The sequence below is a fragment of the Cricetulus griseus genome, chromosome 8 (assembly GCF_003668045.3).
Source record: "Cricetulus griseus strain 17A/GY chromosome 8, alternate assembly CriGri-PICRH-1.0, whole genome shotgun sequence".
In the NCBI taxonomy this organism is placed as follows: Eukaryota; Metazoa; Chordata; class Mammalia; order Rodentia; family Cricetidae; genus Cricetulus; species Cricetulus griseus.
The window spans coordinates 10631889-10649355 of record NC_048601.1 but is presented as its reverse complement, the minus strand read 5'-3'; the positions used below and the strand labels follow the sequence as shown (position 1 = coordinate 10649355).

The 17467-nt window shown below is 40.1% G+C and overlaps 1 protein-coding gene across 1 annotated transcript in view; it reads right to left on the bottom strand.

The window, feature by feature from the left end:
• Positions 1–11743, bottom strand: part of Lmo3 (LIM domain only 3) — a 54328-nt gene extending 42585 nt beyond the window's left edge. Inside the window, exons 1-2 of the mRNA XM_027429936.2 lie at positions 11719–11743; positions 7473–7686 (exon numbers count right to left, since the gene is read on the bottom strand). Coding sequence (XP_027285737.1) covers positions 7473–7686; positions 11719–11743 — 239 coding nt within the window. The remainder of the gene's footprint in view (positions 1–7472; positions 7687–11718) is intronic.
• Between the last annotated feature and the right edge of the window lie 5724 nt (positions 11744–17467).

The following is a 17467-nucleotide window of genomic DNA, read 5'->3' as shown; positions in this document are numbered from 1 at the left end:
TATCTAAATATTTTAAGACAGGGCTAGTCCGTCCTCCAACTGTTGATCCTCCTGCCCCAAACTACCACATGCCAGAATTACAGTCATGTGCTACCTTGCCACAGGTAAAACGTTTAAAAATAAAACAAATCAAAAACTGATTTGAAAAGCAGATGGCTATGAACTCATCCCTGAACGGTTATTAAAAATGCCATCGTTCTGAAGTTCTAGAAACTGAATTCCCCAGCATGTATGGAATTAGCTTCTCTCTCCATATTGCCTTTTGAGATCCTGTAGCACTAATGAAATGGGAATTTAGTTTTCCTCTGTGGTATTAGATTAATATTAAATGTTAGCATTAGCACACTCTATGAAGTTCTGTACCCCTTGCTTGTCCTCCACATATTTGATATTTATGTTTGCTAAAACTGATCTTCTGTTTTATTAATAGGATGAGCTTGATGTGGACACCACTGTATTGCACCAGTAATAACAATTTCACTTAAATATGGCTTTAATGTACTCCTCTGCAAATAATCCTTCAATTCATAAGAGTCTTTTATTTTCCCAGTAGCCCAGTTGGAGAGTTTTTAATATTAAATTGAATCATAACAACACATGCTGATTAGAGTCTAACTTAATACACAGCTTAATGTTAATTTTATAACTTCAAATCAGGGATCTGACTAGTCCAGCATAGTTATTTATCTCAAGTGTGATTTTACTTGAAACTTGTAATATATATATATATATATATATATATATATATATATATATATATATCAAACGCTAACACCATAGAGAAATTTAGAAAGATTTATGACTATGAAAATAATGCTGAGAATTTGTTATGATGAACTTGGGATAGAAAGCAAAGATGACCTAAGTATATGGACATTTTAATTATGTGGTGAGCCTGTGAATTTAGTATGTGTGTTTGATTACTGAAATTCTAATTGCTTTAATGCAAAATTATCCATTGGCATCAATAATAAGAGGGAAAACCATGAGTAAAATAAGAATTTTTAACTAACAAAAATCCAATGCACATCACGTTTCACAGTGCAAACTTGCCTCAAAATGAATTTTACATAACTAACTTGACAGAGGAAATACATAGTTTTCAGATAAATTGTGTTTCCATCATTCAACTCTCACTAGAGAAGACAGGCTCAAACTCCAGAGGAGTTGAAGAAAATAGAATCAGAAGATAATCATCAAATGGGAATAAACCCAGTGTTATGAAATTTGTCTTTCACCTGAGACTAGCAAAGACATAACATGGAGCAGCAGATCAGTGCTGTGGTTTCCAACAGGAGGAAATTAGCTGCCTTCCACTGTCAGTACCTAACAGATTTCAAGGCTCGACACACCATGAAACTGAGAGTTGGGAAGAGAGGTGAACGACTTCTAACAGAAACACAGATAACACACCGACCAACAGAACAAAACAAGAACAACAAATCTGAGCAAGAGGATGAGATAATGCTATTTTTACTTCCACTTCCCTTCTTTTCAAGATCTCATCAGATATTTATGCTTTATAATCATGAACATTAGTTGATAGGAGTGAGCTGTGTCAGCTAACTGGGGAGGGTGGGATGCTGAGAGGAACTGAGGAACATTTTCAAACAACAAACCAAAAGAAGGCTTGGAAGGGTTGCAGAGCAGGGAGGGAAAACACTGTGATCATTTAGGTGGCTAAAATTCTTATTTTTAGGATCTGTAATTTTTTTATGTGAGGCAGAAAACTGAACCCATAACACATTTTTGTAATGTAAATATTCATCAAAACCATTTGCAAAAATTACTACTTTCAGCATATTTTCAAAATGAGATCCCTTAATAAATTATGTTTATGCAGTCCAAACACAGCATTAAGATGTATTATTAGTCACTTAATGGAAGCTAATGGTGAGTTTATAAATGACGTGTTGGCTTACTTTGATATTTTCTAAGAGCAACCAGAAATAGATATTCTTTCCCAGAATTCTATGTATTAATAAAGTGCAAAATAAGCATGTTTAGCAAGTCTCAAATGTAGTTCTTCTAAATGCCTTTAATCCTAAATATACTCTTAGAAACAGGGCTTTTTAAAATTTTTTTTTGCTAAGTCAGGTGTGTCTAACTTATCCAAGTTTCATATAGAGACAACCCTCACTGAAGTATTCCATGAATTATAAAATCATAAAAGAAACAACAAAAAAACCCAAATAGATAAGTAGTGTGGAGTAATTTTAATATTCCCAGACAGTTGGTATTTTCCAGGAAAATAGCTAAAGTATATAAAACAAATCAAAATAAAAAACCACAAAAATAAATATAGTTAATTATATTAATTGTATATTACTCATTACAAATGGGTAATTGTGGAATTAAAAATAGAAGGAAGCTATGGATAAATTTACAAAGGAAAAGAATTTCTACATATAGATTAAATATTTTTTAATGGGCATAGTTTCTGTGTACTTGTCCCTCAGAACGTCTGCTATGAACCACCACTTATTTTTCCAGACAAAGAACATTCCTCTAAAGTGTTGCATAAAAAGAAATTTTCATCTCTTCATTATATTGTTCTATGCATATTATATAGTCTAAACTGGAATTCAATAATACTTCCCTATGATAAAAGCAAAATGGAAAAGTTGCAATTCTTTGTAAAGCTGTAAATAATGTAAAATAATTTGTAAAGGTTGTAATAGTATTTTTCAACAGACCATGGCATCAAGTGTGTTCATGCATCAAAATATTTTATTATACTAAGATCAACTAAGACATTCATATATTATAAATTTTAGGACTGTAGTTAAATGGCTAAAATCATGAAATGCAGCCTGTAGAGGAAAGTTTACCCATAAGATGTCTCAATCTAGATAGAAACTTCTTTTACTTTTAAATTTAGAAGATAAAATGTTATTTAAAAAATAATAATGTACTGCTTTCTAAGGCAAATATTTCCATCTGCTTCATATTCAGAAGGCTGAAGTGAGGGGGAAAGAATGAATACTTTATTCCACATTAAGACAGACGCCGTGCCTCATCTTGCCCAGATGAAACAGTATTAATAACACATTCCTATTTACATTTAAGGCTATAATTATACATCAATATAAATTTAATCTTACATAAAAATTTAGAAGTAAGATGTTTGATCAGTGTGAAATAAAGTTATAGCTGGATTGACGCTCTGTGCAGCATTTTATTTTAATTTTTCTCTTTAAGAGTTATATTATTATATTAAAGCATATAAAATTTGCAGTCAGCAGAGCAAGCTTCAATCATTTTAGTTAATTGGCAACTTTGGTGGGATGTAAAACATCACCCTTTCCCAGTAGTTTCATTTTAAACAAATCACACTCACATATAAAAATAGCAAATTGCATTAAATTTTATATAAGACATTTTATAGCTTCTCATGGAGAAACAGCCATAAGCAGCTTTCTTTCATGGCAGACACCAGAGCAAACAGCTTTGAATCAACTCTCTGGCAAGATACCATTCAAAGAGATATGAGATACAGGCTGTGTCAACTTAATACTTAGAATACACAGTACAGATTTGCAGGCTTACACAAACACTAAAAGCCAAAACTTCCCCCAAAGATGGAGTAGTAAGATCTGATATTCTTTTTTTTTTTTTTTTTGCCTCTAGGTTGAAAAGTAAAGAATCAGGGTATTTCTGCCATTTCTGACTATTTAATGTTTACACAAAGTCTCAATTCTAAAATTCTGGTAATACCTGGCTATTCCACATTTTCCAAAATGAAGTAGAAGTGACAGCACCAACTAGAGTCTCTTAGGTATGCCTGCTAAATGTTGCTATTTTTATTCAGCAACGTCTATTCTTAGCCATGATCAATTTTAAACTCAGATTTAGATTCTAGAATTGTTTTTTGTCTATTTTGTCTTGCAGTTACCTTAAAATCCTTGAAAGGATGTATTAATGTGGTGGCCACATTTTAAACAAATGCACTCTTGGGTTTTGACACAGAACTGCTAAGCAGTAGGTAGACTGCAGAGTTTTCATGTCAGTCATTTTCTTTCTTTCTATATGGAGCAAGTTCCAGAGGAGGGAAAACAGTCTTGCAAATGGGTATATTTTGTCACCTTGGATATGTGCGTCTTATACTCATAGCAAAATAACAGATGAAGTGACAAACCACAATGACAGCCAGCTTAGGAAAGCGAGCAGCCTCACTCTGGGCTCAGAAGCTGGACCAGGGCAGGTGTTTTGTTTTTCCTTAAGTGGAAATGGCTGTGTCACAAAAGTAGAAATTAAAAAAAAATTTAAAAAGACTTTCTTGAAGAAAGACATATGTATCTTAATAATGATGGTTATGCCTTAGACAGTTTTCTGAAAAGTTTGTATATTTCCATATTATTCAATACCTCACATCGTTAATCAAAGGACTTGCATGGTTTCATTAGATAACACTATCCCAGTCACCCAGAATAAGTGTCAAGCCTTCAAAAACTCATAGCTTAGAATGAACTGGCTTTTGTTTTCCTTCTTTATAGTTGGCAAAAAATATCTCCCTCTTCTCCAGTTACAAACAATTATTTAGTGTGGGAAAATACCAATAACCAGTAATTATAAGCACTTTCTTTTTTCCCCCTTAGGTTACTAGTGACTCAGAGGGACAATTCAAATCTGTAGCTTATTTGTGGTTGGTTTTTTTTGTTATTACAACAACAGATAAGACCCAAAGTTCAAAAACGAAACTATTTTGAAATAGAATTTAAGTAGTTAAATATTGGCTGTGAAAAATAAAAAATGTGTATATTGAACAAAGAAGGAAATGAGAAAAATGATTTTTGAGGTTCAGCAAAATTAACACAGTAGAGTATTTGTTCACTGATTACATTACAAATATTTTCACAATAAAAGAAACTATCTTAATAGCCACAGAGTCTTAATTCTGAAACTTTGATTATGCCTGAACCACTTTGTATTTCTTCAAGCAAGTCTGAAAGCAATTACTTAATGACATTTTCCCTTTATTCTTAATTTCAGCCATTGTTTCCAATTCTACCTTCCACACAGTAGGTATTTAATAAACATTTGTAAATGGCTGTATCCAATCAAAGTCTTTGATTTATGAATAAACTTGATTTAAAAAACAGGATCCAGTTATTTAAATTTCTTCGAGGCACATCTCACAATATCATCGAGAACTATGCTTTTCACAAAACATACCACATCTGTGGCATACTCTGTACCCCATAACACAGCATTTCATGCACATACCAGTTTTCTAAGTCACTTTGACACTTTCTGTGTTGATGACATTGCCCAAGTCACATTACACAGCAAACCTTCAGTTTAAATAAGAAATAAGCTCGCTGTTAACAACCTAGTCTGAGATGTTAACAATCCTTAGGCTGTTAATGTAACAACTGGTCATTAATGTGGTAATGACCAATTTAAGAGGAAATGGTTCCCTGAGAAATGAATATATTGGTGATCAGGATGATATTTGAAAGAGTAAGATGTATGTATACTAAGTTAATTGACATTAAAATGAAAGCCTAGCAGAAATAAAAAGCTTTATTACAAAGAGTAATATGTATTTTTTTTAAGATGAAGACTTAAGATACAGAAACCATTTTGATAAATTCTCTTGGATGAAACAGTCAATTAAGATGATCAAATGCTAGGTTAACACTGCTATCATAAGGAAGAATAAAACAAAACAAATCTAAGGTTGCTCTCTCTGCTCTCAACACACTGAAAATGCATAGCTGTTTTACCCGTAAAACAGGCAAAGTCAACATTTGTGATTCAGAAATATCCCAAGCATTCAAACAACATTCTTTACACTTTCCTTAATGTTTCTCTTTTTTACTTATTAAAGTGCCTACTCCATCTCAAAATGTATAAACTCCTTGTTTGCCGCTGCAACCTAAACCCACTTGATATACTGAAGTTGTGCATCAACGTAAGTCATAGGGAGTCAAAAAGATGTGGGTATCAGTTAGCCCAGACAAAGCGGACCTGGAAAGCAACACGTCAGATCATGAAAAGCAAACACAAATGCTTTATCTGGAAATGAGGCACTCATTCACCATGAGAGCAGGAGACATTTTTATTTCAGAGAAGAAAAGTTCAAAGACGGCAGAGTCTTGTAAGTTAACTCTGATTAGTTTTGCCACCATAATGAGGGAAATCCTGGCTCCTGAGAGTCACTTCCCATTTTGGCACCTTGTGTGCTTCTGAGCTCTGGGGACACAGGGAAGTGGTAACAAGTACTTATAATTATCCAGGAGGCTGTGAGCACAAGCCAGAAGCAGTGCTACCAGGGGCAGAGCAGAGTGTAAGAAACCACACTGGATTCGCCCCTATGCAAATACCATTAATCAAAAGATATATATGTATTAGGATCAAAATCTGACTTTAAATAACTAAATTATAGGCTGAGAAAAGACGGATCAAATTTCTTAAGAACAACCTCCCAGAATGGCCGGGGAGGGTGACTGGTTAAGGAGTTACTACCAATTGATAAATTTTGTGTCATAAAGAAAACGATTCAAATAAATAGCTTAATGTCAGGCCAGAAAAAAATGATTAATTGTATCAAATATGAAAACCCAAATGATGCCATATATCATTTCTCTAATTTGATAGATCCAACTTTATTAAGATAAGTAATTGGCAGCTAAGTCAAGTCCCAAAATCCCCTTAAAAGAAAATACTTCCCCTTCAGTAGCATTTCTGTGTTGACTGGAAGCAGGGAAGCTATGTTGAACTAACTTCAGGCTGTCATGGATACCCACACTGTCTTGAGACTGTTCGGATGTTTGTGCTTTGGAGGGTGGACATTGGTTCCCATCAACACTGAGGTCTTTACTTTTTCATTCTCCATAAAACCACAAGAGAGTCTGAGGCCACTCAGCATTGAATCGATAACTTCAAATATCATGGGGTGGGAGACGCAGGTATACTTGTGTCAAGGCTCCAAAGAATTGCACTCATATAACTACTGAACACAAGTCAAGAATTTAAAACTGACTTCCTTTAACAGGAATGTGAAACAGAAAAGTTAGCTGAACAACCAGATTATTCAGTCCCACTAAAGTTCAACTTATTAAAGTACAGAGGTAAAATGTTCAGCTAAGCAACAAATGCATTTCTCTTTGCCAGACTCAACCAGTTTCATCTCTCTCTTATGCTTTAATGAAAGAAGCGACATGGATGCTGTTGTCCTCTACGGACATCCTTGGCACTAGCTGCCATTTTCAATGTCAGTGATGAGTGACTGGGTCCTCCTTCAGAGCACATAGGCCAGCCAAATTAAAACACTAGATGTTTTCCTTGGCTATCCCTTAAGCAGAAGTTTTTGTGACACAGGCCAACATTTTGAAGGCTGGCAGGGCAACGTCTTTCAAGAGCATCAGTTGGTAGTTAAGGAAATCAAATAAACAAACCAAAAATACACTTACAAATGTACTTTAGAAGGCATCCAGCCATCGCTGGTATGCAAAGACAATTCCTACCTAAGGTAGTCTCGGCGACAGAGGATAAGGTTGGCTTTAGTGTACAGGGTGGAGCCCACCTCTCCCAGACGGCAGTCACAGCAGGCACACTTCAGGCAGTCCTCATGCCAGTATTTGTCCAGCGCCTTTAGGAGGTACCGATCCTTGATTTTGCGGTTGCAGCCAGCACAACCTTTCGGCTTGGTGTCTGGCTGAACTGAGAGCATTTGTATGCCTGAGGAAAAGAAAGGAGAAAGGAGAACTGAGATTCCAAGACAGAAGGAAAGACAAGCAGGTGGAATAGTTAACACTGCCTCTGCACTCTTTCTTTCCTCCCTCCCTCCCTCCCTCCCTCCCTTCCACCCTCCCTCCCTCCCTTGCTTCCTCCCTTTCTGAGAATTGTATTCCAACCAAACAACATTTTGTAAAGAAGCCTTGAACTTTGCAAAAATCCATAGGAAAACCTTGATGACTCATTCACATAAGCAGCAACAGTGATGAAGTGGTGTTGTATGTTGGACCTTGTCATTGGATATGGGAGGTTACATAGCCTTCAGTCATTTCCATAGCGTTCCATTCTCCACAGAGAATGGTGCCCCCAGGAAGAACATGTGAGTAAATGGATGGCAACCTAGAGAAGCAGACAACTGAAACTAGCTTATACTTGGCTGACCTGATGGGTATAAAAACTGCGCTTTGCTTAATTGTAGAAACAATTCATTTAACATGTGTGCGATGGAAGCATGCACTTGTGTGGGACATTCAGAACCTTACCTAATGGAACAGATATTTATAGATAAGTACACCTGAAACCCATCAATCCTATAGTGCTTGCTTACATCTAAATACCTGCTCCCGTGTCGGTGATATTTCAAAGTGTTCATTGTGTAAAAATAACAAGATGTATTTATTTTCATACACATTAGTCACTGCTTATATTGAAGGCTCATTGCTTGTTATATAATATATGCTCTAATATAAAACAAGTATAGCATTATGCAATTGATAGCCACAAGTATATACCTAATTTATAGGGGAAAGAAGAAACAATAGATGACAAAGTCTACAAATATACAAAATTACACAGTTGTCCACAAACAGATACATTTAGAAAGTATACATATACCATATTAAATATGAGGACATTTCTATATTTCATTGATGAATATTCTTCATATGCAAGGGAGGCAGCTGGCTTCTATGGGTTTTACAACTTGACTGAAATATTTTCAATTAATCAAGTCTTCATTTTTGAATTTTTCTTTATTGTTCCCCAAGTGTCAAACACTCAGCCTTTAAAGGAGAGAAAAGCTGGCCAGCTATGCAAAGCTTCATTGTTATCAAATGATGGATTTGAGTTAGTATAAAATACTGCAGACATCATCGATTCCCTTGTATTGCAAATTATACTACAGAGAGGCAGAGAAGCAAAGTGGCCCCTTGAAAGCTAAAAGACAGTGGCCCTATGGACATGGTACCAGGTGGTCTACCTGCAATCCACAGACCACCCATTAACACTGTTTCCTCTCCTAGGCATAAAGTTTTAAACTTAGATAGACAAAGATATGAAGCACCAAATATGAATGCATTTAAGAGGGTTTCAGAATGGAAAATGAAGCATTTATGATTCATTTCTCCTCAAGATAAGTAAACTCTCTCCTTCCTTCTGATACCGTGTGATGAAGGGTTCAGCCCTCATTACCTCCTCTGCCTGTAAAAGAAAATCACATTGGTAAGGGGCATGAACGTATGCCCACAGCCAAATGAGTTTCCCAGCTACCAATGTCACATGAACTACACATAATATTAGAATGTTCCTGAGCTTTCATCGGAGAACAACTTGTGTGGTAGAGCAGCAGAGGAGGGAATGCAGGGAAGAAAGCAGGGTGGCTGTTCTGTGTGCCTGACAGGCATGGCTGTAGTGCTCTGAGCTGTGGACCAGCAGCAGATTTGTGCTGAAGAGCAGGTGGTACCCCTGTAGCCTGCTTTCTGCTCCTTTTCTTTGAAGGAGCTAAGGGCCTAGTGTAGATTAATCATAACCCTTGATAGCTCTGCTAAATCTCACTCTCTAGAACTTCTAACAAATGAAGTTTCTTTGATCAGAACTAGTTATCCTTTGCTAGCAAGGTCCCACAGGCATGAGTCCCATTAATTACAGTGCACAACAGGCCCAGGTGCCTCTTAGTCATATACTTGGGGGAAAAGGGGGATTCTGATTTACTAAGGAAGTCCGGATTTCATGACTGAAAGCATACAGAGGTATGCTAAAGGTAACCGTCCTAATTATCTAATTTGAAGTCTGTGTTTTTTATATCACACACCTAAAAGATGAAAAAGGAATTCTTCTTAGGAAGCTAAGCTCCATTATTTCCAATGTTTGTGACATTATTATTAAGTGTAAAGGTTCAGCTATCTTTATTCAAAATAAATTGTAACCAAGACAGCAGATACCAACATTTGGCACAAGGAATATTATACTGCTTGTCTTCACAAAGCGTTTTTGTTGTGTTGACATTTTAATGTAGCACCCAGAGGCCAATTAATAACTGAAACTCTTTCATTCTGTTTGGCCTTGTGTATAAAAGAAGTTTGATATTTTCTATTCCATCCTCATATCTTCTTTTAAAGAACACTAACCCCTTTTCTCTTGCAAATGGAATCTGTTCCATTCTATGCATTTAAAAAAAATGTAGGCAAACAATCACTTGGTCGTCACCACGGTGCCAAGCACCTAAAAAGCAGAAAGCACTGAGCAGTCTCTGCTCTTGATCCAAGAGAGTACGTCTGGGGAGAGTTATGTGTTCGTGGCTAAGAGACACTTCACAAGTTGCTCACAGCCCATCAGCACTCATAACTAGTTTTAGATTGGCATGCAAATTGTTCTGAGGGAAATTCTTATTGCCTCTGAGACCCTGCCATTCTGAGTTATTTGACAGTTTAAGGGAAATCATAATTTTCAAAAAAGACATAAATAATAGCCTGTGCAGTGTGCTGTGCAGAAATAAGTAGAACCGTTTCATTTAAACTCTGGTGAGCTTTTAATTGCCTGGATTGCATTGTGAGAAGGCCTGACGGTTGATTGCATCCATTATGTTCCCTTGTTCTGTGTCATTCATCCGCACAGTCTTAGCTTCAGTAGTTAACACAACAAAGTAACCACAACTCCACAACACACAGGGGCTTAAAAAATAATCACAATAATGAAAGATGCGCAGCACTTAGGCACAGTGTTTTTTCTTTCTTTCCTTCTCTCTCTCTCTCTCTCTCTCTCTCTCTCTCTCTCTCTCTCTCTCTTTTTACACCAATGTATTATTTGGACTGATCACACAGAATGAATGGGAAACATTCTTTCCCTTTCAGAAGATTTACAGAGGACAATTTGGGGAAAAGGAGAAGGGGCTCTGTCAGAAGGGCTTTTGGAAGAGAGGATGCTAAAATTGGGACTGCAGGTTTCGCAGCTGGGAGCAATGACATAGATTAAAAGAATTTGGCCAACACAGCCTTTCGATTGCCAAGAGTACCAAACAAAAGATTTTCTCTCCTCCTGCCCATCTTCATCCCACTCCCAGTCACTCCCCCCAACCCAGATTGGAAAACTGGATTGGGCCTAAAAGCTTGTTTCTCTCTGTTCACTGGCCCAGAGCACCCCTACAGGCTGCAGCCCCCTAAGGGAAAACAATGCAAATAGATGTCCCCAAATCTCTGGCACTAGAGCTGCTTAACTCTGTTCTGCCCCTTCAACTCCCAACCCCCCTCCGTGTCCTTCCACCACCCTCCCCTTTTTGAGCAATGGAGCTGGGAACCAATTTGATTCCCTTTTTCTCCAATGCAGCTGCAAGGCTCAGAGATACTGACATTTCCCCACTCTTATCAGTTTAATTACAGTTACCATGGCAGCAAAGTGCTAGTGCTTGGCAAAGGCCAACAAGAGATTTGCAAGACTGGGTTCAATTTTGATGCAGCTCACATGCAAAATAAAAAAAAAATAAGAAACATACATACACTCTAACAAAGAATCCCCTTGCGGAGTTTATGATCCAACCTTTTGTGGCTGTGTCTTTGCAGCAACACAGGAATGGTTTTGCAAAGAATGTACCAGTATTTATGGCACCTAGCGAGATTAATTGGTGGAAAGCAGCAGTCTTTAAAAGCAGTAGACACAATAATATTTCGTGTCTTCAGCAACAGAAGAACTGGCAGGCTTTGGAGCTAGCCACGAGTGCCGAGCGCCCCGAGAAAGTGCATCTATGAAAGACTGTAACCTTACCAAAACTTTTCTCCTGTTTCTGCATGAGTTGTCTTAGGCGTGCCTGAGCCGCTGCAGCTTCGCATGGAGCACCAAGCCCACAGGCAGGAAGTAGAAGAGGGGAGTCACTTTTGGATTTGGGGCCCAAGCGTGGATCTGGTGAGCAGCGTACAGGGCCGAGGATCCACTATTGTGAGGCCACTTTGGGAGCTAGGGTCTAGTGGTGAGGGAGGCAGGCGGTGGGGGAAGGGACAAGGGAACGTGTAAAATGATGGCGAATGACAAAGCCACATGCTTCCCTAACTCTGCCCGTAATCCTAAAATCCCAGCGGCCCCTTTTAGCTTCCTGGTAACAAATGGATTTGATTAAACCGTCACACGCAGTGTTAGCATAGCATATCGTGTTCGGTATGAAAAAGATCATAAATCTGACTTGCGTTTCATAACAGCAATCTGAGTAGCCCCGATTAGAATGTGCTGAATCTCTAGACCTGTTAGGATGCAGGCACTTGAATCCAAGGAACCTGCCTCTACTGGACACTTGTCTCCTCTTTGCATGGTCCAACATAGTCACTTTTGCAACACACAGAAGCAGTGTTTTGTTATTAGAGCTGCCTTGGGTAGAAGCAGGGGTGTGGGCAAGAACAAGGTTGTAATTTCAACTCTTTCTTTGGGGAGGGCACGGATTTCACCAATCAGGCATGGAGAGGGCTGAGAAAACACCCGAGACTGACACCACTTCCCTTAGTCTGGAAGCATTACCCCCCCCCCAAAAAAAAAAAAACACCTTTGCAAACTGTCTCAACCCCTCTTCCGGAATAGGGTGTCTGGATGCCGCAGCTCCCAGTGAACTTTGTCTATTATGCTCTGGACTCCTACTTGAGATGTCACGCTGTAGCCGCACGCTCCCCCTCTTCCTCAGGCATCCTCATCTTCCGCCCCGCATCTATTTTGTGTCTCATCATACAAAATAATGATGCCTCCCACGATTTAAACAAAACAAACAAACAGAAATCGTCTCTGCAGACCTGCAGCCAGTAAAGTTGCAGCGGTGGTGGTGGTGGTGGTGATGGTTCGCGTGCAGCTTTACTTTATGCTTCATTGGGAGAGGATAGGGAAGAAGAAGAAGAAGAAGAAAACCACCCAACATCCGCACACGCACGCGCGCACCCGGAGACACACACAGCACAAATAAGCCGACGCGTGTGTACACAGCCTCTTACTTACCTTCTCAATTAAGCGATACAGGGGAGGGTGTTCAGTGAGCACAGAGGCTGCTTGGTAGCGCTTCTCCTTGGGAAAGGTCAAAAAGAAACATTGTTTGAAAAAAAAAGGGGGGGTGGATCTCTATTTTTTTTTTTTTTAAGTTTAAAATAATGAGGTCCTCCAGGATCCGCCAAGTACCAGTGTGGACTGCATGCGAGCCACAGGTGTCCTTCTTTTAGGCAACTGCCGTCCGGGGGATGTCTCTCTTGGTCCTGGCTCCAGACAACTTACCCCAGCAGCGTGCGAGCAGCCTGAGCTGAAGGAAGCCCTGACTCTCAGCCGCAAAATGCAATCCCTTCCCAGCCAGACATAATACAGCCCAAGAAAAGGTCACCCAGTTATTACAGCGCCACGGAGCCCAGGCAGCGCCTGTCAAGACCACAGTGGAGGCAGCTCCCTTCCGATTTAAGAGTATTTACCTCTCGCCCCCACCCCTCCCTCTTCTCTCCCTTCCTTCTCTCCCTCCCTCTAGCTGGCTCCCTTGCTCGCTCACTAGCTCGCTAGCTCGCTTGCTTTGCTTGCTAGCTTGCTCTCTCTCTCTCTCTCTCTTTCTCTCTCTCTCCCCACTGTCTGTTCTGCAGCTCAGTCAAGTACAGCCGCCCTCGGAAAGTGCAAAAGCAGCCACGAGACAGATCCAGGCTTTGTTGCTAATTTCCCAGGGTGAAAATTGACAAGCCTGTGAGTGCAGTCAGCACAGCCCAATGCATATGCTACTGACAAACGCTGGGGACCATCCCCTCCCACTCATCCCCATCACACAGAGAATGTGACCTCTGCAGGACTGGACTCCCGGAAGGACCATACCTCCTGGACTTACCCACAAGAAGAACTGCGAAGCAGCTCTGGAGAAGAAGGGTAGGGCTTCCTAAAATAACGGGGGCATTTTGGAATAGGATGGGCACGTTGAAAGCAAATTGCCCTCTAAATCTGTTACTGACTGTGCCAGTGGAGGAAGTTAGAATTAAGAGCCAAGGAATCAAAGGCTACCAAAGTACACTGGGAAAAAAACACAGTCCTTCCTTTTAGTAAATGTCTGGGCAGGGGGTGAGGGTTGGGGGGGGGGATCGGGTCTGCAGTTGCCCAGGCTATGACTTCCATTCAGAAACTCTCTGAAGTCCCTGCTCTGAAAGTCTTGGCACACAAACCCAGTTCAGGCAATGCCACACACACCCCTTCCTCTCTCTAACCGCTAAGAGCCAGACTGTGAACTTGTACCCCGGGACACCGGGTGCTGAAGCCACAGTGGCCGCTGAAACTCACTTCCTGCAGATGCTTGAATGCCTGAATTTATAACCTGCTTCAGTGCTAACCCCCAGGAAGTCTAAGCCTGGCTTTAGGGACTAAGTGGGTCCCCTGGCCACCCTCCTCTTAGCCCTTGCCTTCATAGACTTATTTTAAGGCCTTGACAGACACCTTTACATTCTCTTTAAATCTGTTTCCTTGAAAGAGCCCCCCCCATCTCCCCTTTTCACTCTGCCTCTCTGTAGGTCACCAGTAGCTTCAAAACACCTTCTTTTTCTAAGTTTTCAAACTTCAGTCATTCCCCCTTTGGCAGCCCTTGCAAGGCCCCCTCAGTGGGTCTCACCAAGCCTTGTCAGAAGATCAAACTTAAAAATAGTGCAAATTTGAATGACACTGGCTGAGATGTTTTAAGTGCCAAGAAAGATTCAATTGTGGAAGTAGATAAACAAACAAATAAATAATAACATAACCCCCTCATAAAACATCCTTTCCTTCTCTGCAACATCAACTTTAATCTAGTTCTCCATTTTAGTTTATTTCTAAAGAAAAGCAACCTCCTTGAATACTTATGCTAAATTATGCTTCCCTGTATCCAGAGTCCTGGCACAGCAAGGCTAACTTATTTTTTTAGCCCCAACCTTCAGAAGGCTCATTCATAATCCACGAGTATGTGGCTTGCCTTCTTCCCACTTTAAAAGGCAACAAAACTCAGAACTAACCTGAACAATAAGGAAATTCAGACAGGCAGGTTACTGAGAACCCTTCAGCTGTTCAGTCTACAAGCAGACTTCTTAAGTTTTGGCTTTTTCTGGCTGGACGACTCAGGCACACACACCTCACCCATTGACACAGCTCCTGGCAGGCCTACCCAACCTCCCAGCCACAGCTTCTCTGGAAACACCGGGTGGTGTGTGTGTGTGTGTGTGTGTGTGTGTGTGTGTGTGTGTGTGTGTGTTGCCTGTTCTCTCCAGCAACCAATGTACTGAGAAGAAAGGAGGGAGGGAGGGTGGCAGGGAGGGAGAAGTATGTGTGGGGAAAGGGAGAAATAAAATCAAAACAAATGGTACAGCTAATGAGGACAATTAAATTAATTATGTTCAAGGAGGATGAGATTTTTTTTTCCCTCCAACTGTATGATCTGTTACCCCTCGCTGGCAACTGCTTCTCCGTAATTCATGGCAACTGATGAGTGCATCTATGCAAATCTTTGTTTAAATCATTCAACTAATTAAATGATGGGATTATTCCTCTGCCTACGGTGACATCATTCGCAGTAATTAGTACTCTTTTGGACTGTGGCAGTTAAGATCCCCCATATCAACACCAACCTGCAAAGGCATTAACCACTTTGACACCTAAAAATAAATAAATAAAAGGGACAAATATCAGAGCTCTAATTGTATCCCATTCTCTTCCTCTCCCTCCCCAACCTTCTTTTTCCTCTCAGTCTTACCATATAGCTTTTGCTTGTAGAGAGAGAAAGAGAGAGGGAGAGGGAGAGGCAGAGAGAGAGAGAGAGAGAGAGAGAGAGAGAGAGGAACTTAGTGAATAATATGCTAAACCACATGTGTAAAAGAATAAAATGGAATAGTTAACATTCAGCTCCATGCCATTCATTTTCCCCTAAAATGTAATGATAATTAGATGGGTCATAAAATGCTCGTCTTTTCATTATGACTGATGAAATGCATTAAAGCTGACAGGGTATTACCTGACAGTAATTAGGTTTTGTCATGAATTAAATTATTTGAAAGCAGACTATCTCCCCAATCATGCAATTTACAGCAAGATTTTTTTTAATCTGTGCCACAGAAGAGAGAGAGATAGAAAATAGCAGTTTTTCTCTTCATAATCATATGAATTATTCACAGAAAAAAAATCATCAGAAAAACCCAGTGCAGATGAAGAGGCTTGCCACTTAATGTGTACAGATGTGATGATCAGTGCTCGCCCGCCGACAATGAAATACACAAGTGCACACAAAGTGATCTGGTGAGCAAGAGGTGGCATTTAATCATCTTCCGCTGACACTTTGTGCAAAACACCGCTAACCCCCAGCAAACCCCCTGTTTTCCTGCCTCCCCCAACCCCCAAAGTCTCAGCCCCTCCTGCCAGGGAAAAAAGTGAAAGAGGAATGTGCTTTTGTTTACTCAGCCAAGCTAAAGGTTGGATCCAGCCAGGCAAGCACTTTCCTCATTTCCTGAGAGTAAACTACCCACTTTAATTACACATGCTTCGGAAATCTTTGCAAAAGGATTGCCACCAAGAGCCACATCTTCTTGGTCCGATTATCTTTTGCCTGCCCCTTGTTCCTGCAACTTATCATACATTTGATGAGAGAATTTAACTCAATCCATCCTACATACCCTAACACTTAAAAAAAGGTAGACTACCTTTTCCTGGGCCCTTATATTATGATTCCTTTATGAGGGGAATGGTAAGGGGGATGTGTGTCAGAAAGGGGGAGGAGGTTTTCAAGGGGGTAATCAGACATATGCTACTTACCTTTGCTCAAAAGAGATCTTGCTCAAGAAAACAGTGTATGTGTGTGCCTGTTCCTAAATATGTCTTCAAGTTTTCAGCCGTCTCTTTCTGCAGAACACACCTCACAGATAACTTTTGGGTGGGGATGTTCAGTAGTGGTTTCTGTAGCCTCCCAGGGATGCTTCTGTGGTGTCGCAGTCTTTGTTTTTTGTTGTTGTTTTTTTTAAGTGTATCAGACAGGTTGTTGCTGTGGGTGGGTGGAAGGCAGCACCCTGTCTAGAAGTCCAGGTACAGTCAAAGATGTCAGTCAAGGGAGGGATGAGGTTGACAAGGCCCCCTGCTCACACACTCCCACCATCACGCCTGGAGATGCAGCCACACAAATGAAAGAGCCTCTTGCTTCCTTCCGCCTTCCTTGGTTTTCTGGCGAGCTTTTCTCTTCCTTACTTTCTTCCCGAACTGCATACAAACCCTGAGTGGGCCAGAGCGGCTCCTCCAGTATTTAAACACCTCGCCAGGTCCCTAGTTAGCAGCTTCCTTCAGCTCATCCAAGAAGCTGACAAGTACTGTTAAAGGCGGCTGTACATGCTGCTCTAATGGACCTCATTAAGTTCTACTTACAGATGTTCTCTTAACATAATTGATCTGCGGTGAGTTGAGAGGACTGCAACTTATTCCCTAGCCCCCAATTATGGTTGGGTAATTAGATCCCCAACCTCCAATTTTTCACATTCACCCTTCTAACATTCCAAAATATCAAAGTATGTCTCTCTCCAAA